The sequence below is a fragment of the Macaca thibetana genome, chromosome 1, assembly GCF_024542745.1.
Source record: "Macaca thibetana thibetana isolate TM-01 chromosome 1, ASM2454274v1, whole genome shotgun sequence".
In the NCBI taxonomy this organism is placed as follows: domain Eukaryota; kingdom Metazoa; phylum Chordata; class Mammalia; order Primates; family Cercopithecidae; genus Macaca; species Macaca thibetana.
The window spans coordinates 166,043,803-166,070,534 of record NC_065578.1 but is presented as its reverse complement, the minus strand read 5'-3'; the positions used below and the strand labels follow the sequence as shown (position 1 = coordinate 166,070,534).

General features: G+C 35.7%; 2 protein-coding genes across 2 annotated transcripts in view; one reads left to right on the top strand and one right to left on the bottom strand.

Moving 5' to 3' along the window:
* Window positions 1-23,138, bottom strand: part of ZBTB41 (zinc finger and BTB domain containing 41) — a 52,307-nt gene extending 29,169 nt beyond the window's left edge. Inside the window, exons 1-6 of the mRNA XM_050782464.1 lie at window positions 23,048-23,138; window positions 21,179-22,415; window positions 13,642-13,849; window positions 12,660-12,729; window positions 10,164-10,311; window positions 2,918-3,047 (exon numbers count right to left, since the gene is read on the bottom strand). Of these exons, the coding sequence (XP_050638421.1) occupies window positions 2,918-3,047; window positions 10,164-10,311; window positions 12,660-12,729; window positions 13,642-13,849; window positions 21,179-22,298 (1,676 nt within the window). The 5' untranslated portion in view covers window positions 22,299-22,415; window positions 23,048-23,138. The remainder of the gene's footprint in view (window positions 1-2,917; window positions 3,048-10,163; window positions 10,312-12,659; window positions 12,730-13,641; window positions 13,850-21,178; window positions 22,416-23,047) is intronic.
* Window positions 23,139-23,291: 153 nt separating this feature from the next.
* The window catches only part of CRB1 (crumbs cell polarity complex component 1), a 282,711-nt gene continuing 279,270 nt past the window's right edge, over window positions 23,292-26,732 (top strand). The window contains exon 1 of the mRNA XM_050765201.1: window positions 23,292-23,412. The gene's annotated coding sequence lies outside the window, so the exon portion shown is untranslated. The remainder of the gene's footprint in view (window positions 23,413-26,732) is intronic.

Genomic DNA, 26,732 nt, shown 5'->3' with positions numbered 1-26,732 from the left:
GGATGAATCTGAAATAAAAGTAGAGTTTTGCCAGTAGATGGTGCTCTTCTACAAGGCCCACCAATATGACAGTCTGTAGCTATACCCAGCTTTGAGGAAAATATCCCTAAAGATATTCCCAGATCTCTACCTATTAAATAGTTGTAGTAAAAGATAGAAAGGTTATCTTTGGGATTCTTGTTTTGCCTTGTTTGCTTTTTCTTTTTACAGAAAGATCTTTAAGGGGAAAAATGAATGCATAATATATATAATAAACTTTATAATTTATCAATGCGTAAATGTTTTCATATAGTATACTGACTTTCCTATTTGACCATAGTATCTGCTATTTTAAGAACATGGCATTTCTCATTTTTTAATTATAAAACTCTTATATACTGCAGAGTATAAAAAATTTATAAGTACTGTTTAAAGAATAGTAAACACTTATATGCAAAATAAGAACATTACCAGTACCTTAGAATGTCTACCCCTACTCCTCCCTGATCTCATTCTCCTTACCACCCCCCTCAGAAATAATACATATATAAAGAATAAAAAACTAAACAAGATATCATATGCTTTTGAAAACCTGAGTAACAAGCACAAACCTAACAATATTGTCACTATTAGATAAAGGGCCCAGAAGACAGTACGAACAGGATCTCCAGATCAGAGTCTAGCTCCTTCTGGCACATCAGTAATTAAAGTGATGAAAAGTACTGGAAAACAAAGGTTTCACCATACTTGAAGTATCCGGCAGAGCTAGAATAGACCAGCTACTGAAAGTCTGGCAGAAATAGAGTCAAAATAAGTAGGCTGCTCTATATATTTTCCTTCTAAGCTGACCATGACCTGCCTCTAATTCTCATGGAGAGCTCGAAAAAAGACATTTCTATGAAATGAGTATCCTCAGTTAAATCAAGGAAAAGGGCATAAAGTATAAGAGTAGGAACCTTATTAGCACACAGAGGTACTAGACAGAGGCACAGTACAGGTAAGAAATCAGACCTTTCTAGCATTCTGTTCCCTAGTTAAAAGAAGAAACATGCTAGCAGGGACAGTGGCAATAATCCCCATCATGTCTTGGGTCATACTACTAACAGTCCACCCATTACATATGCTGTACACCTGACATCCTGGGATCTTCTTTCACCATCCTTCTGTGTTCTGTCTTTGCTTCTCTCCCATGTTATAGCTATTTCCCTTGTCTTCCTCTTTATGAATTTATTCCCTCATTTTGGTGGAGCACACCCAAATGGTGGAGCACACCCAGTAGCTTTATGAGAAAGAGTACATTAAAAGCTTATTTTTTGGCACCACGAAAATATCTTTATTCTGTCTTGAGATTTTATTGGTTAGTTGAGAACAGAGCTCTAGGTTGAAGATTATTTTCATTCAGAATTTTACAGGTACTACTTTATGGTCCTACTTCTAGTGTTGATGTTGTTAAAAGTCCAAGCAGTTCTAATCAATGTATGTGACTTTTCTCTCTCTCTAGAAGCACAGAAAACCTTCCCTTTGTTCCCCATGTCTGAAATATCATAGTGATGTACCTTGGTACAGGTCTATTTTCATCTAAGCATATGATACGTCATTTCTATCTGGCAAACTCATACCTTTCAGCTCTGGAAATCATCTTGAATTATTTCAGTGGTGATTTTTTCCCCCTCTATTTTCTCTGTTATTTCTTTCTAAAACTCCTATTATTCAGATGCTAGACTTGCCTGATCCTTTAATGTTCTAGGCCTTATTTTATATTGCTGGCTTTTGCTCTACTTTTTGTCCTTTAACCCTCTTGTTGAGTCTATACTTTGGCCATCATGCTTTGAATTTCTAAGAGCTCTAAATTATTCCTTGAGTGATCCTTTTATATATCATGCTTTTCTCATTTAATGGATTCTGTATCTTCAACTGAGGCAAAAAAGTAATTGTTTACTTCTTTTGAAATTTTCTTCTTCCTTAATAATCTGTTTCCTTAAACTTTTTTTTTTTTTCTGTTTCTCTGTGTTGGAAACTATTTTCTATGTTAAAGGTTTTCCTCTTATGTATCATGATCCTTGACTATCTGCTCTTGATTAAGTATGATAGGCTAAAAAGTTGATGAGAAGGGCAAAGGACATAGATGGTCTTGATAACTCAGCCTTCACTGTAGGTGATCTGGATGTACCACTTGTTAGGGAATACATTTGCCCTTAGGTGCTCAGATTTTCAGGAAACAGACTTCGGATCTGCTGCCTGGAGAATAAAATCTAAAAGCCAAGATACTTGCAGAGATAAGGCCTGAAGATCACTGCTTTCAGCAGAATATACCCCATCATGTAGCTATGTGGCATACTTTGGTCTAGCAATACTCTTGGGAGAGGGACAGGTGTCTACTAGCAATGGCATGAGTAGATGGTGGAAGAGACTCCAATGATATTAGTTCTAAAACTTCTAAAGTTTTTAATCTAGTGCTCCTTGTTCTGCCTCTCCTTCAACCCAGTTCCGAGGTACCTAATACTGCCAACAGATTCTGTGATGTAAACTATGTTCTCGCATTTCTGCATTTCCACTTTGGGGTTTGTCTTTCTTAGATCTGCTAAGTCAATTGCCACTGATCCATCTGTTTTATAGCTTCCAAATCTGTGTCATTCTTGTTACATTTCTGTTGTCCCTATCTTTGTAGCTTATTCTTTTAAAAAAACAAACAAAAACCCTTAATCTAGTTTTAGTGGGGTTTCAGAAAGACATAAAATATGTACATTAAATCATCCATCTAAAACCTGCAAATCTTGACTCCATATCATCTTCCATAACATTTGTGTAATTCCTTTTTTCCTTATATTTCAAACTAAAGCACAATTCATGCATGTTGTGTCTTACGTTACCCTAATGCTTATAAATCATATTCATTGATAGTACTAGGATGTTTCTGGGTGTGCAGATAATTCTTCACCTTTCTCGTACTGATTTTCCACAGATAAAGCAAGTCCATTTTCTCTTTCCACCATGAGTACATTCTATATGACGTTTCAAATTTCCAGTGTCATTAAACTGGCGACCACATATATCACATGGAAAAGGACCTAAAAAGGAAAAAAGAGTGTGCATTTAAAGTTTAAAGAGGAGATACTAAGTTAAATTTAATAGGTATGCTGTAAGTTCATGCCTATTCTGTTGGCACATATGTCATAATACACTGCAATTTCTCTTCTAGGTTGTTTATTCCTAGAATAACACTTCCATATCCCTATAACCAAGTATAGGGCTCAGCATCTAACAGACAGAATAAATGTTGAACAAACTAATGAGTTAACAAATTGAAATGGCCAATTCCTTGTTTGAAATCAGACTGGAACAAAGTAGAAATGGCTGCATACTAAAGTTTTTGGGAAAGTGCGTAATAAAAAGCTTTGGAAGAACAAATGGAGGACTTAAGAGAGTTCATAGTTTGGAAATATTTCTATTTGGTGGTACAAAATTAAGCCCAGGCCTCTCATAGTAATACTGACATTAGTTGGATTTGGAATTTCACTATGATTTTACCAAATAAACAACTGGAGACAAGACAGGGTTCTACTGACTGACAAAATCTAAGACAGACAAAGAATGCGTAAAAAAGAAGTTTAATAAATACAGAAGCTATATATTTGCAAGAAGACGTCTCAGTATATGGAAGGACAAACTGAAGAAACAATTCTAATGAATTAATCATAATAGCACAATAGAAAGAAAACAGAATTAAGACACTGAAATTCAGAAACATAACTATAAGCAAAATTGCTTGGTAGCCACAGTAGATCTGGGTAAATTTCCATGTGTTTTACACATTAGTATCTTTAACGTATTCTCATTTAAAATCTCTAACATTTCATTTTTCATGGCTCTAAACATTTTACTAATTTATCAACTCATTCAACAAGTATTTATTGATTCTTAATTCACATCAAGCACTGTGTTAAGTATTATGAAAAATCTCTCCACTTCTTCGCAACCAAAAAAAGGCTCTAAGACATTGAGAAAAGGAAAGTCAGTATTTACATAGCTGAAAAATAAAGGTGAAGTAAATACAAGTGCCAAAATAAGGTTATTATGCAAAATATGTGGTTAGTCAAAGAATGAAATATCTACTAGTAAAACTTTTAATAAAATATGACTATATGTATAGCTGGAGGTTTCAGCTGGGCAAAGGAAGAAATGAAGCATTCTCTTCAATGTTCAGTTACTTATGAGGATTCTTCAAAGAAAACAACAACTACATTTTTTTCCTATACTGGATATCCAGTTTTGCATGTGGCTAAACCTATTTAAACAACCTCCCGGGCTCAAGCAATCCTTCCACTTCAGCCTCTCCTCTTTTATTTATTTATTTATTTTTATAGACAACATCTCACTAGGTTGCCCAGGCTGGTCTCGAACTCCTGGGCTCAAGTGATCCTCCTACCTCTGTCTCCCAAAGTACTGGGATTACAGACGTGAGTCACCATGCCTGGCCAAGATCTGACTTTTAAAAGCCAAACTACAACTTTTACACATATATATTCATATATATTAAAAATTCTTCTCCTTTAACTGTTCAGATTGCATTACTTACATATCTTTCCCCCTGATTTAACAGAATATATATTCCTAATGTAGACAGTATGAGTACTGTTTTGAATAACCTAAAGCAGATGTTATCAAAATGTGATATCTAGATCATTTGCACCAGCACTACCTGGGAACTTGTACCAAATGCAAATTGTACAAGTTCCAAACGCAAATACAAATTTGGGGCCATACTCTAGAACTATCTCAATCAGATACTCTGGGAAATTCATTTTAATAAGGTCTCCAAGTGCTTGTGATATACACCAAATTGCATGATGCACTTATCTAAAGTATACAGTGATATAAGGGAACAGAAGCATAGAGATGGAATGCAAAAGAAGCTCTCTCTCTCTATATATATAATATTGCTTTGTGTATTTTATATTTGCATGTATACATACATATGTAAACATATGTACACACACAAACACAGAAAATACTCATAAGAATACTCTATTCGGTGTATTTTCTGAAATAATAGTGGCCCAAAATGCAAAGCTACTATGTCACAAGCCATATTTCTCAAAGGTCTTGGAAAGACTGAAAATTATAATACTAGAAATGACAACATATTCAGAGAAAGAGAATGAAAACCATGCCTGGCTCTACATTTGGCACTTATACAGTAACTCTTTTAATCCTCACAACAGTATCTAAGAAGTATGTATTAACTTCATTTTAACAAAAGAGGAAGTTGGAAGTCTGAGAGGCTGTTCCAGATCACATAGTAAGTGGCTAAGTCAGACTCAGAAAACAAGCCTGGCTAGAAAGTCTTCTACTTCCACTTCCACATCATGCCACACTTACTAAACTTTTTCTTCTATTAAATGTCAACTTAACCCAGTAAATGTCAACTCTTATTAAAAATCATACAAATTACCTAATCAGTTGTAAAATATTTGTGTGTACACAGTACTAAAATGTAATGATTTATTTACTGGTTAGATTACCTATTGCACTATAATTTAATTTGGCAGAAATAGTATCCCCAGGTCCTAACACTGAGCTGATCATACAGTTAGCAGTTGTTCCATAAATATTTACTATTTTGAATGTTGAATGTACTTTCCTTGTGTATTTTCTGCCATAAATATTAGATAGTAGGTTAGCTAAGCCTTTCTGCCTAACATTTCTGGAACACCTCTCTCATTATTGGTATGCTGCAGGATGATAGAAGAATCTCTTAACAAGTCATAAAAATCTTTTAGTTCAACCACTTCTAAAGAATGCCCTTTTCAACAACTCTAACAGCTAGTAAGGTAAGTTCAGCATATGCTTGTATACTTGTATAATTTCACTGATGGGCAAGTAACTATTGTGTAAGACAAGTTAGTTTGTAAGTTCTAACACTTAAAAAATTATTATATTTCCCTCTGATGTTTCTACAAGGTAGGACCAAAAAGATTACCTAAAAATTTTCATATCAAAAAGAAAGAAGTGCACCAATTCTCCAATACAAACTACTTTTTTTGGAACTAAACTAAAGAAATTTCTCCCATGAAACAGAATCAAGAACATGTCAACTACAGTTTGGTAACTATAAAAACTGTTTCTACATGATGGCTTCTTAGAAATGCTGAAACTGGATACTGTGAAAGAAAACAACTTAGTAAAGGCAATTTGGAGAGATTAAGCTTCAGGTAAATAATCTTCCAGCATATACTAGTCTTATATACTAAACTCACAAAGATTAAGACTCCCTTGTTGCACAATAGTGCCTTGAAAGTATTTGAAGACAGCTGCTCTATCTTCCTTTCCTGGATAAAATATTTCAAGGACCATGTTTTTCACATGATATGATTTCAAGACTCTACATCACCAAAATTACCCATCTCTAAAATATATATTTGTCAATATCCATCTTAAATGTGGTATACAGAAATGAATGCAATTTTCCAGATCAATTCAAAATCAGACTATTATTTCCCTAATTCTGAAAAACAGACTTTTATTAATATAGTTTAAAACTACACTGGTTTTGTAAATCATATCATATTATTGGTTCACACTGTGTCCAAAAAGCCTCTGCCTTTATGATCGTCTGTAAAGTGAGTACTTTGGATGATAAACTATTTTATAGTTCTTAAAGACTTAATGACTAAAAGATCACTCCCTTAAGTTTACAACTATTTGTTTGTTTGTTTGTTTGTTTATTTATTTATTTATATTTTTGAGACAGAATTTCATTCTTGTTGCCCAGGCTGGAGTGCAATAGTGTGATCTTGGCTCACCGCAACCTCTGCCTCCTGGGTTCAAGAGATTCTCCTGCCTCAGCCTCCTGAGTAGCTGGTATTACAGGCATCTGCCACCATGACCAGTTAATTTTGTATTTTTAGTAGAGTCAAGGTTTCTCCATGTTGGTCAGGCTAGTCTCGAACTCCTGACCTCAGGTGATCTGCCAGCTTCAGCCTCCCAAAGTGCTGGCATTACAGGCATGAGTCACTGCACACAACCTAGTTTTGTATTTCTTAATTAATTTTAACATAATTTGTTTTGACCTATTGTATAACATATAGATTTTTAAAATATGTTTATTTTCTAGTATATTAAATACCCTTGCCAGCTTTATGACATCTATCAATTTCATAAGCAATGAAGTGTATATTTTTATTTAAGTTGTTAACAAAGGTAATGAATTGAACACGGAGAGGGCCTCTACCTGTAATGACAAAATTCATTAGTGGGATTAATAGTCATAAATTTACCGAAGTATACTGCTATCTAGACCACAACTCTCCACCTTGGCCGTAAGCATTAGGGAGGTATTTCATTAAATACTATAGTGAATTCCAAATATATTAAGTTTATTCTACTCCTTGAAAAATTATCTTTTTCCAAAATAAGAACGTCTCATCCTAAGCACTCACAAACCTATGCAACGTCAACTATGAATAAATGCACAGCTTATGCCCACTGGCACATTTGTCATCAAAAAAAGGAACAAAAAAAAAAAACCCAACACACACAAAAAAACACATTGACACATCTCCAAGAACTGTGACATATACAGTACTCCTTCCAATTTATATGACTTTCTTTGCCTAAGCCAATACTCAAGGTTCACTAATGGTAGTTCAACAATCTCCCAAAATGAAACATTTAGGAATAAATCTAACAACATAAGTACAAGATCTATATGAGAAAACTACAAAACTCAGATGAAAGAAATCAAAGAAAAACTAAACACGTGAAAAGATATCCCATGTTCATGGAAAGACTCAACTTCACAACATGATCTATACATTCAATGCAATCCCAATCAAAATCCCAGAAAGTCATTTTGTAGATATCAACAAACTGATTCTAAAGTTAATATGGAAAGGCAAAAGATCCAGAAGAGCCAACACAACATTGAAGGAGAAGAGTAAGGTTGGAGGGCTGACATTACTTGGCTTTAACACTTACTATAAAGTTACAGTAATCAAGACAGTATAGTATTGGCAAAAATAAAAATAAAAAAAATAGATCAATAGAACAGAATACAGAGCCCAGAAACAGGCCTACATAAATATGGTCAACTAATCTTTCACAAAGAAGCAAAAGCAATACAATACAGCAAGGATAGTCTTTTTAAGAAATGGTCCTAGTGCAAATGGATATCCAGACCAAAAAAAAAAAAAAAAGAATCTAGACACAGACTTTACATCCTTTGCAAAAGTAAACTCAAAATGGATCACAATAATGTAGATGACCTTAGGTTTTGCAATAACTTTGCACAATCCATGAAAGAAACAATAGATAAATTGGACTTAATTAAAATTAAAATTTTCCTCTGTCACAGAAATTGTCAAGATGATGAAAATTCACAGATTGAAAGGAAATACTTGAAAAGAAATATCTGATAAGTGTTATCCAAAATATACAAAGAACTCTCAAAACTCAACAATAAGTAAACAACTTGATGAAAAAATGGGCCAGCTGGGCATGGTGGCTCATGCCTGTAATCCCAGCACTTTGGGAGGCCGAGGCAGGTGGATCACCTGAGGTCAGGAGTTTGAGACCACTCTGGGTAACCTGGTGAAACCCCGTCTCTATTAAAAATACAAAAAACTTAGTTGGGCGTGGTAGTGGGCACCTGTAATCCTAGCTACTCTGGAGGCTGAGGCAGGAGAATCACTTGAACCCAGGAGGTGGAGGTTGCAGTGAGCCAGGATTGCGCCATTACACTCCAGCCTGGGCGACAGAGCAAGACTCTCAAAAAAAAAAAAAAAAAAAATTGGGCCAAAGAACTAACAGACACCACACCAAAGAAGATATATAGATGTAAATAAACATATAAAACGATGCTCCACATTATATGCCATCAGGAAAATGCAAATTAATGCAATGAGATACCACTACAAACCTATTACAATGGCCAAAATTTGGAACACAGAAAACACCAAATGCTGGCAAGAACATGAAGTGACAGACATTCTCATGGGAATGCAAAATGATACAGCTACTTTGGAAGACAATTTGACAGTTTCTTATAAACTTATTATACTCTTACCATCTGATCCAGACCTTGTTCTCCTAGGTATTTAACCAAAGGAACTGAAAACCTAAGTCTACAAAAAAGCCTACATATAGATGTTTATAGCAATTTTATTTATAACTGCCAAAACTTGGAAGCAACCAAGATATCTTTCAGTGGGTGAATGGATAAACTGTGGTATATCCAGACAATGGAATAAAGTCCTCCCTAGGTATCCGTGAGGGACTGGACTGGTTCCAGGATGGCCCGGAATACCAAAATCCATGGATGCTCCATTCCGTTATATAAGGTGGTATAGTATTTACATGCAAACTATGCACATCCTACCATAAACTTTAAATCATCTCTTGATTACTTAATACTAATATGATGGAAATGTGATGTAAATCACTGTTATACTATATTTTAAAGTGTATTTTTTTTATTGTTGTATTGTTATGTTTTGTTATTTCTTTTTTAATATCTCCGATCCACAGTTGGTTGAATCCACAGACATGGAATTCATAGATATGGAGGGCCAATTGTATCGTTTAGCACTATACTAAGTGGAAGAAGCCAACCTGAAAAGGCAACACAGTGTATGACTCCAACCATATGATATTCTGGAAAAGGTAAAACTATGGAGACAGTAAAAAGATCTTCAAGTAGTAGAAGAGGTATCTAAAAAAAATGAACCATCCAACAAAGTACAAAGGTCAGTGGTTGCCAGGGGTTGGTGCGGGAGACAAATGGAGAAGCACAGGGAAATTTCGGGGCCGTGAAACTATTCTGTACGATACTATAATGATACATGTCATTATAGATTTGTCTAAAACAACAGAATATACAATACTGAGAGTGAACCCTAGTTTAAACTAGAGTCTTTGGATGATTATGATGTGTCAATGTAGGTTCTTCGATTGTAACAAATGTACCACTCTGGTGAAGAACTGCTGATAATGGGGGAGGCTGTGCATATGTGGAGGCAGAGGGTATATGGGAACTATCTATTCCTTCCTCTCAATTTTGCTGTGAACCTAAAACCACTCTTAAAAAGTCTTCTTGAAGAAAAAGAGTAATTCAGCTGTAGAAGGCTCCTCCAACATGTGATAATTAAAATTGTCATGGCTGCCTTAAGAAAAAGTAACTTGCTTACCCAGATGGAATTTTTCTTGATGCTTTAACCGAGCAAACCGTGATTTAAAATGTTCTTCACAATAGGTACACTTAAAAGGTTTATCTTGAGAATGTAGAATCATATGTTCCTCCAAGTGTGGTCTTCGAGTAAAAGATTTCTTACAAATCTAAATTAAAATGCAGACAAAATGTTAAGAGAACCTGAATTAAAAATTGTAATACTAAGCTTGTAATGAGAAAAAAAAAAAAATGTAAATTCAATAAACAGACTTTTCTCCCAACAGTAAACTTACAAAAAGTAAAACTAAATTCTAATTGTGCAGAAAAAAAATGCTCTAGAGGAAGTAAGGAATGATTTTAAATTAGTACTAAAGGTAGCTGAATTTCAACTCTTTGCATTTCTAGTAGGGATATAGAATAATCATACTATCTTAATTCTAGTCAGAATTTCTAAATCCATGAAACATATTATTTTTTAGTCACTTATGTGTCAGGAATAAAAGGTTCTTTTTCTTCAGTGTTGCCATATATTTGAATAAAAATCTGAATAAGAAGCCACAGAAAAAGTATTTTAAAGTATATCTCTTGAAGTGGTCAGTCTTTAAAAATTTGACATTCATCAGGTTTTTTAAAAGAGAGGTAGGCTGCTATAGTACGAGCACCAACAATAATGACATAGCACATACTATATACACCAGGCACAATGCTAAGTAATTCATGGATTATTTCTCTTAATTCTCACAATAATCCTGTGAGACAGATGCAATTGGCATTATTATTAATGTTTTATAGCCAAGAATGATGAAACTTAGTAAGGGGAAGACACTATCTTATGCAGATTCAAACATTGTAATTAATAATTAACTTCAATTTCTAGAAGCTGAAATCAGAGAAATTGTGAGAATTTTGCTGTATATATAAATTGAATCTTGGATTAAAGAAGGCAAAAGTAACAGCTAGGGATGCCTTTAAAAAAGATTCACCTAGCCTGGGCACAGAGGTTCACACCTGTAATCCCGGGAAGCACTTCGGGAGGCCGAGACGGGTGGATCACTTGGGGTCAGGAGTTCAAGATCAGCCTGGCCAACATGGTGAAACCCCATCACTACTAAAAATATAAAAATTAGCTGGGCGTGGTGGTGTGCACCTGTAGTCCCAGCTACTCGGGAGGCTGAGGCACAAGAATCACTTGAACCCAGGAGGAGGAGGCTGCAGCGAGTCAAGATCACGCCACTGCACTCCAGTCTGGGTGACAAAGCAAGACCATCTCAAAAAAAAAAAAAAAAGAAAAGATTAATGTAAATACTGAAAAAATACTTAAGAGGTACTGTAGAATAAAGATGTCCATAAGTACAATGGTACTCCTCCTATTGAAAAATGGAATCTAATTCCCTTCTCTTTAAATCTACCCAGGTTGGAGTGATTTGTTTGGCCAACAAAATGTAGTAGAAGTGATTTTCAGAGACTTCTGAGGCTATGCCATAAAGTCTAATAGTTTTTATCTAGGTTTCTTGGAACACTTACTCACTCTTGGAACTTAGCTGCTATGATAGAAAGAAGCTCAAGAAGCCTCAAGAAAAGACCAAAGTAGAGAAGAACTAAGGTTCCTGGTAAACAGTCCTTGCTGAGATTCTAGCCAGGAACAAACACCAAGTTACCTGTCCCATGGGTGGGCCACTTTGTTTTGTTTGACAGTCTGGCTGTGTCACCCAGGCTGGAGTGCAGTGGTGTGATCTCGGCTCACTGCAACCTCCGCCTCCCGAGTTCAAGTGATTCTCTTGCCTCAGTCTCCCAAGCAACTGGGATTACAGGCATGTGCCACCATGCCCAGCTAATTTTTTTTTTTTTTTTTTTAGTAGAGATGGGGTTTTGCCATGTTGGCCAGATTGGTCTCGAACTCCTGACCTTAGGTGATCTACTAGCCTGGGCCTCCCAAAGTGCTGGGATTACAGGCGTTAGCCACCATATCTGGCCTTGTGTGAGCCACTTTGGAAGTATCCCCAGACCAGACCAGACCATGCACTAGCTGAAAACTGTTGAGTGACTTCAGTTGACAACAAGTGGAACAGAAGAATTAACCTAGCAAATCCCTGCCCCAAATGTGGATTCCTAACACACAAAAGGGTGAGACATATCAAAATACTTATTTAAGGCCACTAAGTTTTGAGATAGTTTATTATGTCAACAACACATACCCAGAAATGAGGGAGAAAGTCTAACATTTTATATTCTGTGCAACAGTAATGTCACAGTTTACATATATAACCATAAATACATGGTATGGTGATTACAATGAAAATAAAAACTAGGATTTCTACTTCTTAGGTCCATCATCTAAAAACTAACCTATACCAGGCTTAATTTACAAAATATATTAGAATAATTTTATATAAAAGGAAAATTCTAAAAGTGAAATAAGCTAAGTCACATTACTTTAAAACCTAATTACTTTATTTCCCCAAAAGACATTTCATTTACTTTGGTTTTCTTATTTGTTTTAATTAAAAACTCTTACATCACATTTCCAACTTTCACTCTTAGTCTTCTTAATGGAAATAAATTCTTGTGCATTTTCTGGATGAAATCTATCAGAGGAAAAGAAAAGGGTTATTAGGAAAAGGTTATATTAGTTAAAGCAATAGTCCATGTGAATATGTTGACAGTAATTACCAGGATCAAGTACTGATTCCTTTCATAATGAGACAAGTAGGCACAGGTGAGCTCTTTAAGGAGGTATCATTATCATTTTAATAAATGTATATGTATACCTAAGTTTATGCAGAAATAATCAAAAGTATAATCATCTTTTAAATACATTCAGGAACCTAGTTCTTTATACATAAACTGCAATGTAATATGTCTGATTTTTTTTTAGTCCAGATTTCAGTAAATTTAATTTTTAGAGTTAAATATATAATATTCTATTAAATATTCTTTATCTCACAAACTGTTACACATTAAACACAATGTTGAGTATAAGAATAAATTTCTTGGCCGGGCATGGTGGCTCACACCTGTAATTCCAGCACTTTGGGAGGTCAAAGCGGGCAGATCACTTGAGCCTAGGAGTTTGAGACCACTCTGGGCAATAAAGTGAAACTCAGTCTCTACAAAAAATATAAAAATTAGCTGGGCATGGTGCGTGCCTGTAGTTCCAGCTACTCAGGAGGCTGAAATGGGAGGACTGATTGAACCCAGGAGGTAGAGGTTGCAATGAGCTGCGATTGTACCACTGCCTTCCAGCCTGGGCGACAAGTGAAACCCTACCTCAAAAAAAAAAAAAAAAAGAGAAAGAAATTTATGAGTATAAAAACCACATATTCTGAAGACATACTTGCCAAAACCCAAGAAAGAAAACAGGATAATCAAAATGCTGTATCTCAATGAATGTCCAATGAAAGAATTGGAGATAAGCACTTTATAGATGTTTTTAGCTTTCTACATATTTAAATTAAAAGGCACAATAAAGTATATTATGGAAGCAAGATAATACTTGCCTCTTAACATGCTTGGCTAAAGTCTTCTTGCTTGCATGAAGTTTATTACAATAAGGGCACTTGTGCTCCTTCTTATGAAATTCTGTTTCATTACTGTGCTTCTTTCTGTGAACAGTTAGGTTAGACTTTGTCGAATAGCGTTGGTGACAAATATCACACTCAAAGGGCTTCTCACCTGTGTGAACACGGGTGTGGCTCTCATATTTTCCTATAAAAAAAGAAAAATTAAAATTAAATTTAGTACATTTGCTATACTGTGATTGGAATTTGACAGTGGAATAAAATCTCATGGTTTAGCAAACTTAATGTACACACCTAAATCCACACACAAAACTAGAAAAAAGTTTACCTAAATCTCTACCTCTGATAAACCTAATGACTTACTATTTTGAGCTTACTGTTCAAAGTATACTTTTCCTCAAAAACTTGAGTCATTAAAAAAAAGTTATTCATGATCACACATTTTAAAAATTAAGAGGTTTGATACATTTTCTGAAAACTGTTGGCAAATTCTCTGAACCTTACATTTTTAAATATATTTTAAAATTTAAAATTAACTTTTAGCAAAAGATCAATTCATCATTTAAGATTTATTATGTTCATATTTTCAGTATCTCTGTGGGTCCACACACCTGGATATGGATACTGGCTCTCTAAATAGAGGGTTATGTGACCTTGGACAAGTAACCTCTATATGCCTCAAATCTTCCTCATCTGAAAAACTGAGATAATAACAGAATTTACCTAATAGAACTACTGTAATAATAAACAAATTCATACACATAACACACAACAGTATCAAACACGTAAGTTATCAATTACTGTTGTCTATTATTATTACTGGGTAATCTGTGTACTGTGAATGTGCACATCTGGTCATTTGAATTAGAAATTTCGAAATATATTTCCAAGCAAAAGGCAATAAACATAGGGAAAAAAAAATCAACATGAAAGGTAATTCTTAATTAAAAACTTAGCTTTGCTCTCTCCTGAAAAATAAATGTATAAATAAATTTTTCTTCAGATGAAAACTAATGTGAAAGTATAGCATTTCGGTCATGTACTTTAAAAAGGATATATCCTATGTATAACATGAAAATTATGAAAAATCCAAAATATTCCAAGGCCACTGAGGAAAAGGTATAATCATAATTATGTGCCTACCTAATAAAATAAAATAAATTCATTAATTTTGTAAATATATCTATATACAACTGATTTTATTAAGCAAGCAATATAATATTATCTAAAAATTAGTTATATTGCACTTATCACAATAAAAAAAACTGAGGAAAGGAAACCAAGGTATTTTCCTTAAGGTAAGGGGAAGGGTGTTAATCACAAGCAAAGAAAACAGAAGTATAATGAAAAATTAGGTATTTAGATGTAGAGCACAGTAATGGTATATGCATACCTGATATGCATATAGTCAGAAAACTCAGTCAATATTTAGGCATCTCCTAAATTAGCTACGTGATTTAAATCAAGCTAATAATTTAACCTCTCTTTACTTGAGTTAGTAACACTTCATGGGGTTGTGAGAAGTAAATACGTTAACAAATACACACAACAACACTTAAAACATCCTGGCAGAGCCAGGCATGGTGGCTTATGCCTGTAATCTCAGCACTTGGGGAAGTCAAGGTGGGCGAACACTTGAGGTCATAAATTTGAGACCAGCCTGGCCAGCCTGGCAAAACCCCAAGTCAAAAAAAAAAATTCCCAGCACACGGTAAGCACTAATAAATATTAACTGTTATCATTATTATCATACGGGTTACTAGTCATAATATGGACATGTAGGTATACCTCAAATATAAATATGGATGCATCCGATTTATGAATGAATATCTGTTATAACAAATCAAACAGGGGTTTCAGCTCTGATAACGTTGTATACACTTGGCTCTTTTCCCTTGCCACTGCTAAAATTGCTTAGTATCTCTGTTCCCTCTCTGCTACTGCTAGAGTATACCCAACCATTTACACATGCATATACACATCCTACCACCACCACCTCCCCTGCTGTGTTCAAGGAATCAGATCAAATACTGAGAAAAGACAGAGGTCACTTTATGGATTTTTTTTTAAGTATTCCTTTATTGTGAAGGTTTTCATATTTCAGTTTTAACTCACCTTTTAAATTATGTAAATAATCATACTGATATTTTAAAAACTATAAACAAAAGTATACAGTCTGATTTTTTAATAACTAAACTTGGTGATTTTTGGAACAGGTCCATTTTTAACTGGGGATTGACTGCGCAGGTTTAGCACTGATTCTCAAAATTGAGAGACAACTTATCAACCTCCTAATGCTTAAATCTTCTCATTTTTATTTCTTTTTTTTTTTTTTTTTTGAGACAGTTTTGCTCTTGTTGTCCAGGCTGGAGTGCACTGACGCGATCTCAGCTCACTGCAACCTCCGCCTCCTGGCTTCAAGCGATTCTCCTGTCTCAGCCTCCTGAGCAGCAGGGATTAGAGGCACATGCCATCACACCCAGCTGATTTTTTGTATTTTTAGTAGAGATGGGGTTTCATCATATTGGTCAGACTGGTCTCGAACTCCTGACATCAGGTGATCCGCCCACTTCGGCCTCCCAAAGTGCTGGGATTACAGGCATGAGCCACTGCACCCGGCCCTCATTTTTATGTCTTACCAAAGTAGCAGCATAATAAAAATCTTAAAGTATGAAAAATTTTTCAACAAATCATTTACTTGCTATGAAAATGCCTTTGCTGAAAAGATGTTAAATTAACAATTAGCAGCATTTTCCCTCTATTGAAAATCGAGAATTTCTTCTACGCATGCAAATAAAAATTAAGTTACTTATAGCTAAATACGAAGTCATTGAAATGGCAGTTGAATTAAAAATTAAAATCACTTTGACTATTAAGTTTCCATTTCCCTACATACCAGGAGAGATAAAGGTTTAAGCAAGGAAAAAAAAAAAAGAAGAAGAAGAAAGTTTGTGAATATAAACTGAAATAGCCAAAATTAGATAAACCTCATGATTTTTTTAAAAACCATTTTAAATAAATTGAGCAAAATCAAGCAGACCAATGGTAATACAGAAATTTGAATAAGTAAAATAATCTCTTAGTTATTAATTCAAATTTTATGCACATAGGCTTTGCATGGCCTGTTATTGCCATGGATTTGAATTTCTGAACAAGAACAGGCGAGAGAACTTTTGAGGGAATGCTGGACCCAAAAGAGCTAGGTAGATCTCTAGAGACTAGTGGGAAAATATATGCTAATCTTTGATTTTCATGTTTAAATCATTTGGTAGGTTTTTTTTTTTTTTTTTTTTTTTTTGCCAGTGGGGAGGGCACTCCTTAGCACAAACAGTAAACATCTACAACTGTTTCTCTACGTTTACGGAGTGGGGCATTCAATAATAATGTATAAATCAAAATGTTCACTTCAAACTTATCAAAGTTTCAATTTAAAAAACAGTATTCCTTCATAGAATATTAAACTACACCCAAGCATTCCTGATCGTGAACAGAAAATACATAACATTTTATAACATAAGAAATTTTGTCCACAGCATTTTTCTGAACTGAATCCCAATATGAATCATGTCTCAAATCAGGAGTCATAAAGATATTTTCACATGAACAAATTTGACCTTATACAGAATTTATTCCCACATGGGTCATATTACCAATGTTAGATTTTGTATGCAGTTTTTACAAAGAGAAATATCACCAGATGAGTTTATTATATATCTGATATTGCTACATCTTAAAATGTACCTTGAAATAGTCATATGAGTTACTCTAAAGAATATGTAATTAAAATACTTAGCCTTAGAGAGTTGTGCCATTGTTATAACCCTTTTCTATTAAGAACTAAGCAGAATATCTGCAGGATGCACTAGTCACATTTTTTTTTTAAAGGTATAAAACATGTTCTACCTCTAGACGAGATTGTGAATTTAATCTAAGGAAAGATTTTAGTTCTCTGTGGAAACAATAAAAAAGATGAATTATCCAAATTTTCTCTCTCACCCCATCTGTCATCTCCCTGCTTTTGCCTGTTTATCCATTACATTTTTGGTGTAAGGGGAAAGATCAAAGGATTCTTATTTGCATGATAATTTGCTGAGAAGACAGCCGGTAACCTACGGAAAAATATAACTGGCAGAAAGGATAAAAGATGTAAAGTAATGGAATCAAATTAGTAGATTACATATTGTGGAACTAATGGTTCCAGCAGAAGGTCTCAAAGCTTATGCATCTCTCATAAACCAACCCCAAAAAAGCTAAGTTAGAAGCTTAAAGAATGCTAATTGGCTGTAAGCCCAAAGTCAAGTCAGATACCAACTTTTCAACTTAGTTCAAATAAACAGCTGCTTACTAAAAATTTACTTGAAATGACCTGAGATGTTACAAAGAATACTAGCCAAGAGTAAGATACGTAACCCCCAGGCTCACAATCTAAGACAGATAAATAACCCAAAATTGGGGTGGCATTTAAAAATTCTACAAAAGGAATGTGGATGGTATGAGAATAATGACGGTGGCGCTCGAACTCCTGTGTTATTTTTTAAATAAACTGTACTTCTAATAATAAAGATGGTAAGAGAGGACACTTAAGACACATGGATCTTCTGCTAAATACTCTTTTCATTCTACCCATCACTGGTCCACTTAGTTTACATTCAATGTATTATAACTCTTTGCTTTACTCTCATTCTACACCCCACTCCCAATGCCACTCATCTTCCAAGTCTAAACTATATTATCATTCTGGTCCTTTGTCATATGCTCCTTCTTATCTCCCTGGCTCTTTTTTCATCCCTTTTTCCAATTTTCTTCTCCACACTGAAGCCACCATGATCTTTCTAAAATTCTTATACACCATGGTTTCCTTTCTAAAATTCTTTTCAACGGTCCCTATCACCTACTGGATAAAGTCCAGTCTAGTTAAGTTATGTTGTCCAAAGTATATGCCTTTGTAGAGTATACAAGACATACAAAATCTGACCACCACTTTCTTGCCCACCTTCATCTCCTGTTATTTTCACTATGAAAATAACACCTGACCACCTTGAAACCACTCACACTTGAGCAATACAACATACCTCAATGCCTTTACACATGCTGGTCCTTCTGTCTTGTAAACTGTTACCTATTCTTTGAGTCTTAGCTCAAATACTATCTGCTCTGAGACACTTCTCCTGATTTCCTTAGTCTTCTGTAATTATCCTGATAAAATTATCTTTATTGTAACATGATTGTGTTTTTTTTCATGTACCCATTAAACTCTAAGATTCTTGATGACAGAGAGTATATCATTTCATATTTGTTTAATAATGTTTGGCAGCTTAGAGATAATAAATATGTTAGAACACCTATATTTTGTGCAATATTTTAAGTGATTCCCAAGAATTACCCCATTTAATCCTCATAATAACCTTTCCCTACCTCATGAGAAGGTACTATTAGCATCACATTAGCATCATCTCACTTTACTTATGAGGAAACAAAAACACAGACAGGTTAAGTATCTCACCCAAGAACACGATTCCAAAACACCCAAGCAGTCTCATATCACTGTAACTCATGCTTTTTAACTAGCAATGTATGAATAAGATATAGATAGATATAGATATACTAAGGTAATAGAAATGAGAAACTACTGGTGAAAAGCAAGCAGCAGGGCTAAACAAAAGAGAGGAATGGGTAAAAGAGTGGCATAATGTAAAATACATTCAGAAAGATCAGTCGGAAATAAACCTACAATGTGACCTATTGACTCCCACAATTATCTGGGCTGAACTTGGAAAAAAAGGAAGGGGAAAGGGAAAGGGACAGAAGGGAGGGAGGGAGGGAGGGAGGGAGGAGCGAAATGTCCTCCTCTTAGTAAATTAGCACCTCAATCTTGAGCAGTGTTTTCCCAAATTGTGCAGAAAACTGTAGTTTCCTAGGATGCTCAAAGAAGTACCTCCAAAATATCTTGTGGTAAAACGATTTAAGGAAATACTGGGTTAAGCAAAATCAACAGGTTTCTTTACTAGAGAATCGGGCAGTTAATAGATTGTGAATTATATAGTTCCCAATCTTACTTGAACACAGAACCCTTCGTTTATACAGCATGTCACAGGACTAGTGAATGGGACGGTTTGAGATATTTGTGTTCCACCTACAATACCATTTGCGAACTCATCCCTATTCACTCATCTCCAAGTCAAATTAAGACAATTAAGGCAGAATACAGGAAGCGTGCACTAAGAGTACAAAGTCTAAGAAGTCTATTGGAAAGATGAAATGTTCTCAGATACTTCAACCCAAAAAGCTGTTCTCACCTCTATACACATCTTCACAGTATTTGTTTACAGCTCTACAACAGCATTTTATCCAGTCTAACTTTAACAATTTACTTGTATACATATGCTCTTGGAATTGTTATTGAAGAAGTTTTTTTATTCGTTTGCACACAGGCTCAGTTAAAATATTAATAATTATTAAATTAGATTATCCAAAGTGTTATGATTCGGAGAGAAAATTATCCCAAAAAACATTATAAAAAGCAAAAAGTAGATACCACTGTTATCTCAGCATATAATGCAACATATTTTTACAGCAAATGATCACCAATTTCTTATAAAACCAATTTCCACCTATATCAGTAACATAAGTAAGGTAACACTGTAAGACATATGGGGATATATTAAACCGGGTAAGTAATTTTACCAGGTCAGATTGCACTAATGTTTTTATCATTATATGTGGTAGAATATATTTCACGATTTCATAACTTCAATTTACCTGGAAGCTTAATTGTTGCAACTGAAAAGTTCATATTAGAACAGTTCACATAAGACACTTCCAAGAATTACCTTACCTAGCAAATATTAGACAACTTGAAATTAAATATATACTGACATAAAACTTAAAATGATAGACTACATTTACAAATTCTTTTCCAATAGAAGAAAAATTGATTTATTCATTATTATAACAACCAAAGCTTCTTGGCCTTTTGGCTAAGGTCACATGTATAATATAACCAGAGTGCTACTAACTAGGATACTTCCCAAAGTCTTTATCTACAGTATTAAATTACATTCATTTCAATTTTATCCTTCACCATAGTTTAATCTAAAACATCCCCTTTCTATTAAATAGTGCTAGATACTGGAAAAGTGACATTTATAACTCATATATTACCATGCAAGGGGAAAAGAATATACAAATTACTAAATGTAATATAATCTACTTTTCTTTAATGACTTAAAAATAGTACCTATCACTGGAATTAAACTGGCATATAAATCAAAGCTCTACATGATAATTATTGACACTCTGGAGTCTTTCATATCAAATGACATGATCTAATGATGTGTCACTGGGACATGAAGAAAAGTAAAGGCTAATATAAATACTTAAATTAATTCCTGAATCACAACAAATTTAAAGTAACAGGGTAAACACTATTGAAAACCAAAGTATTCTCCCTACATAAGCAGTCTTTTTATAAGCGATCTTTTTGATTAGAGATAGAAAACAAGTTTTCTTTTCTTACCTATCCGGTCAAATGTTTTATCACATTTAGGACACTGCAATATTTTTTTGTTGCTGTTCTGAATGACCACTGGAGTTAACCCCTCATGAATATTCCCTACAGAATCACCAGCCTCAGGTTCTTCTTCTGCATCATTATGATCCTTTTCACTTTGTTCTTCAATGTCAGAGTATTCATCTGACATCTCCTCCTCTAACTCATCTTCTTCAGCATTATATTCACTTCCAGGATCCTCAGAATCATTTCTATCTGACTTTTCCTTATCAAAATTTTCTTGATTCAAATTGTCTGACCCATCGCCACTTTCCTGTTCATCATCGCTGGTGTCATCAAACTTAACAGGGCACTTTCGATTCCTTTTTGATCTTCTTGTGGAGAAACTTCTCTCCAGCATTTTTAACCCATGTTTTTTCCCTAATAAAAGAGACCTATGGGTTTTAGCCAGATGATTCTCTAAAGACTTTTTATAACAAAAATGTCTACTACAGAATTTGCACTGATGATTATTTGATAGTCTTCCAGTTAATTCATTTAGTGTTTCTTCTGGTGATGACTTTTCAGCTAGCTCTGAATGAAAAGAGGCAACATTTTCGTTATTTAACAACTTCACTGCATCGATAATGTCCAAAAATTTTGCAGCCTCTAAAACAAGAGGTATTTCATATTTGTACACAAAAAATTCTGATGTGTAAAGAAATTCAAGCAAATGCTGAAAAACTGAATGTGTTACGTGATCCAGGGTGACAACATCAGTGCTTGGATTTTTGCTCAAACACGCATGAAAATAACTACTGCCAACAGCAACGACTACTTTATGTGCACTAAATTCTTTTCCTTCCACTATGATAAGCAAATCACAAAAAGATGGTTGCTTCTGCCTATCATCATTTAAATATTTTAGCAAATTCTTATTATACTGCAAAGAACTCAAAAGCTTTCTCTGATCTGGAGAGGGAGGAAGTTCCTGATAACAGTGAAGAGCTTCAGGAGTTGGTCTTTCTGCAGAATGAGTATAGGTCACTTGGTCACACTCCACTGCAACATTTCCTTCTGAAGAATCTTTATGATAGCCTAGATGGATCTTCTCAAGATTTGAAGTAACCTTTCTCCTCTTCTTCATTGCAGTGCAGCAATTTCAGAACAAGAAACTTCATAAGTGTCTTAAGTGATTTATAAAGGAAAACTAGATTGTCTTGGATAACAGCTTCTGAAGGGGCGTGCCCAAGGGTTTCATGGTCTGCAAAAGAGTGAGAACCACGTAAAATAACTCCATGGCAAAGCAATGCTAGATCAGCCAACGGCAATCATCAACGAATTCCTTCTAATTATAACTAAATGATGATAAAATCACAGCTTACACTCATTCGTGGCAAAGATTTTGGGGCGGAGAACAAGGAGGGCCGGGTTTAGAAAAGGCAGCCAACAAAAGAATAATTTTAAAGGAACCCAGGCACACCTTCCAGGCCTGATTCACGAACAGAGTGAAAATACCCTGGCAGAAATGGGAGAGATCTTCCAAGATCGTTGACTGTGCGGGTTGAGGAGGCTGTAGTCGTGGTTTAGGGGTGCTGGGATGGTGACAATAAGGCCGTGGCGGCCGCGAGATCCGAGTCTCTCCATTAACATGCTTTCCTCGGGCGGGCAAGGCACAGCTCTTCAGGAATAGAGAGCGTCCCTCGGCCAAAACCACCCGGTGAGAGACGGCCCCAGGAGGGGCGCAGAGAAGAAGTGGGGTCAACCAGAGAGACGACTAAAGGAAGCAGAAGAGCTTTAGCAGGCCCTGGCGAGGCGGAGAATGCGCTTGTAGTCGGCGATCCCGCTACCCTTCCCACCCAGTTTCCCTGGGAAAACGCCCCACAGATCCATTACCGGGAACCCAAGGCTCCCCCGCTGGCTCCCAGCAGCTGAGCTCCACTCTGGGCGCGCTCGCTCCTGCGCCTACCCACTTCCGGGTTCAGCCCCCCACCTCACCACCCCCTCCCCTCCCCTCCGCTCCTTCCCCTCCCAGAGCTCCGCCGCCTCAGCAGCCACCGAACACGTCAACTGCTCGCGCAGCCTCCAAGCCCTCCTGAGAGACCGGCGCGCGGCCCTGCGCGAACGAGTGCGCATGTGCGCGCACCGCGCTTTACGCATGCTCTGTAAGTTCCCCGTGCTCCCTTGGAGACCTTAGCTGCACCCCGAATCCGTTACTCCGGGTTTTCGCAGTGGCTCGGTGGCCTACTCCGAAAGAAAGCGTGAGGCTTTGCTGAGGGAGGGCGATGGGAGAGGGGAGGATTGGCGCAGAGTTTAGAAGTAGTTTGCGGAGGTGCCGTAGCACGGAAGGATTTCCTCCTCACTGGTGTATTTAATAGTTTGTAATCGACCAAACAGCAACTGCCGGAAGCCAGTCCCAGCTAACCTACTGGGGTGTACGAAAGAACCCAGCGATGCTGATCTCTTTTCGTTATTTTTCTGATTTAAACGGCTAAATCTAAACGCGATTACTAAGAGAAAAAAATTTATACCTATCATTGTACACAGAAAAAAAAAATAGAAAACGTATATATAAGCGTAAAGCTGATAGGACAGGAAAGGAAGCCGAAACAAAAAGAAAAGAAAAATCCACAAGGACAACTTTTGGAACTAGTGCCTGAGATTTTGGATTTCTGAGAGTCCCAGGAGGTGCTGATATCATGGTCTGAGGACCGTATTATGAAGACCAAGGGCCTAGAGCGTGTGATTTTACAAGCATAAGGAATGTAAGATGAAGGCTGAGACAAAATAGGATGGCTGGCCTAATTTTTTTCCCCCACCCATCCATATTTTCGTCCCTCACATACACATATAGCCTGACATCTAGAAGGGCCTCACTCGATGGAAGAACTGCAGAGGTGGACTCCCCACCGGCAGACAGGAGGAAGCTTTGAAGAAACTTGCCCGTCTCCGGTTTTCTTGGGAATTGAAAAAATAAAATTTTTAAGCCTTTCATGAAAATTCCTAGCAAAAACTCACATTCACATGGATTTGCACAAAGATTCATATCACCTGTGAGACTCATTACGCAAAAACTAGCCACACTGAAAAGAGAGTAAAATGTAAAACCAAGATTACGAAAGAATGGTAGTCTGCAGATATGGCAATTATCAGAAAGTATATTTAAAGAAATAAAGGAAAATGAAAAAATTATCAAAAATAACTAAGCAGATTAAAAGAATAATTTAGAAGTGAAAGCTGTCATCATCTTAGTACTTAGAACATTGATGGAAATGTGTAAGTTTTTTATTAAAACAGAAGGGCTGATCCAAGATAGAACAGTATAAATGCAAAGAAGTAGAAAAAAATTATGATAAGAGCAAATAATGAAATAGTGAAATATACAATAAAGAGAACCAATAGAACAGAAATTTGGGTATTGGGATATGTAAAAGGTTTAGAAACTTTTGGAAAGATTTGGTATTGCCAGTTTTACCCCACTCTTCAAAAAATTTAAAATGGGTGGCAGGGGCAGGTCACATTTCATTTTATGAGACAAGCATAATGATTATACCCAAACTTGAAAATACATTGCAGGAAATGAACATTACAGGTCAAACTCATAAATTAGGTTCAAAAATCGTAGACCTACAAATGATGTGTTTGTGGTGTGTGTGTATGTGTGTGTGTGAGAGAGAGAGATACAACTGAACTAAACTGGATTTAATAAAGGAATGGAAGATTTACTTAGCACTTAAAAATAAACGTGTAATTCTTCATATTAACAGAATAAAAGGTGAAAAACCATTGATCATCTCAATAGATGCAGAAAAGTATTTGATAAATTTAACACATAATTTTTTTTAAATCTCAAGGAAGAGAAAATGTCAATATAAATAGAAGCTACTGAAAAATTTTTAAATGGAGCAAATATCACACAATGAAACATTGAAAACTTCCATGGAATTTGAGAATAAGCCAAGTATGCCTTCTATCATTACTTGACTTTTTTTTTTCTTTTTTGAGACAGAGTCTCGCTCTGTCACCCAGGCTGGAGTGTAATGGTGCTATCTTGGCTCACTGCAACCTCTGCCTCCCAGGTTTAAGCAATTCTCCTGCTTCAGCCTCCTGAGTAGCTGTGACTACAGGTGCATGCCACCACACCAGGCTAATTTTTGTATTTTTAGTAGAGATGGGATTTCACTATTTTGGCCAGGCAAGTCTCGAACTCCTGACCTCAGGTGATCCACCCACCTCGGCCTCCCAAAGAGCTGGGATTACAGGTGTGAGCCACGGTGCCTGGCCTACTTGATATTTTAATAGAGGCCTTACCTAGAGAAATAAGCATAAGTAAGAAATATAATGTATGTTTTGGAAAGGAAGATTAAAATTATCATTATTTGCTTTAAGTATGTTGGTGACATATTTAGATATTTAGAAAAATTGTTTTAAATCCTATGGATTATTTTTGACTTTTTAATTTCAATAGGTTTGGGGGAACAGGTGGTGTTTGGTTACATGAAAGAGTTCTTTAGTGGTGATTTCTGAGATTTTGGTGCACCCATCATTCAAGCAGTGTACACTATACCCAATGTGTAGCCGTTTATCCATCACCACCCTCCCACCCTTTCCCTGAATTCCCAGAATCCATTGTATTATTCTTATGCCTTTGCATCCTCATTGTTTAGCTCCCACTTATGAGTGAGAACATACACTCGATTTTCCATTCCTGAGTTACTTCAGTTAGAATAATAGTCTCCAATCCAGCTTGCTGCAAATGTCATTATTTCGTCCCTTTTTATGGCTGAGTAGTAGTCCATAATATATATGTATACCACAATTTCTTTATCCACTCGTTGATTGATGGGCATTCAGGCTGGTTCCATATTTTTGCAGTTGTGAATTGTGCTGCTACAAGCCTGCGTATGCAAATGTATTTTTCATATAATGACTTCTTTTCCTCTGGGTAGATACTCAGGAGTGGGATTGCTGGATTAACTGGTAGTTCTTTAGAGAATCTCCACACTGTTTTCCACAGTGGTTGTACTAGTTTACATTCCCACCAGTAGTGTAAAAGTGTTCCCTTTTCACCATGTCCCCGCCAACATCTATTTTTTATTTTTTGATTATAGCCATTCTTGCAGGATTAAGGTGGTATCACATTGTGGTTTTGATTTGTATTTCCCTGATCATTAGTGATGTTGAGCTTTTTTTTCATATGTTTGTTGGCCATTTGTATATCTTCTTTTGAGGATTATCCATTCATGTCTTTAGCCCACTTTTTGATGGAATTTTTTCTTACTGATTTGTTTGAGTTCCTGTAGACATTTCAAAGGTTTTCCCCACTCTGTGGGTTGTCTGTATACTCTGCTGATTGTTTCTTTTGCTGTGCAGAGACTTTTAATTTAATTAAGCCCTATCTATTTACTTTGTTTTTGTTGCATTTGCTTTTGGGTTCTTGGTCATGAAGTCTTTGCCTAAGCCAATGTCTGTAAGGGTTTTTCCAATGTTATCTTCTAGACTTTTTATGATTTCACATCTTAGATTTAAGTCTTTGATCCATGTTGGGTTGATTTTTTTATAAGGTTAGAGATAAGGATCA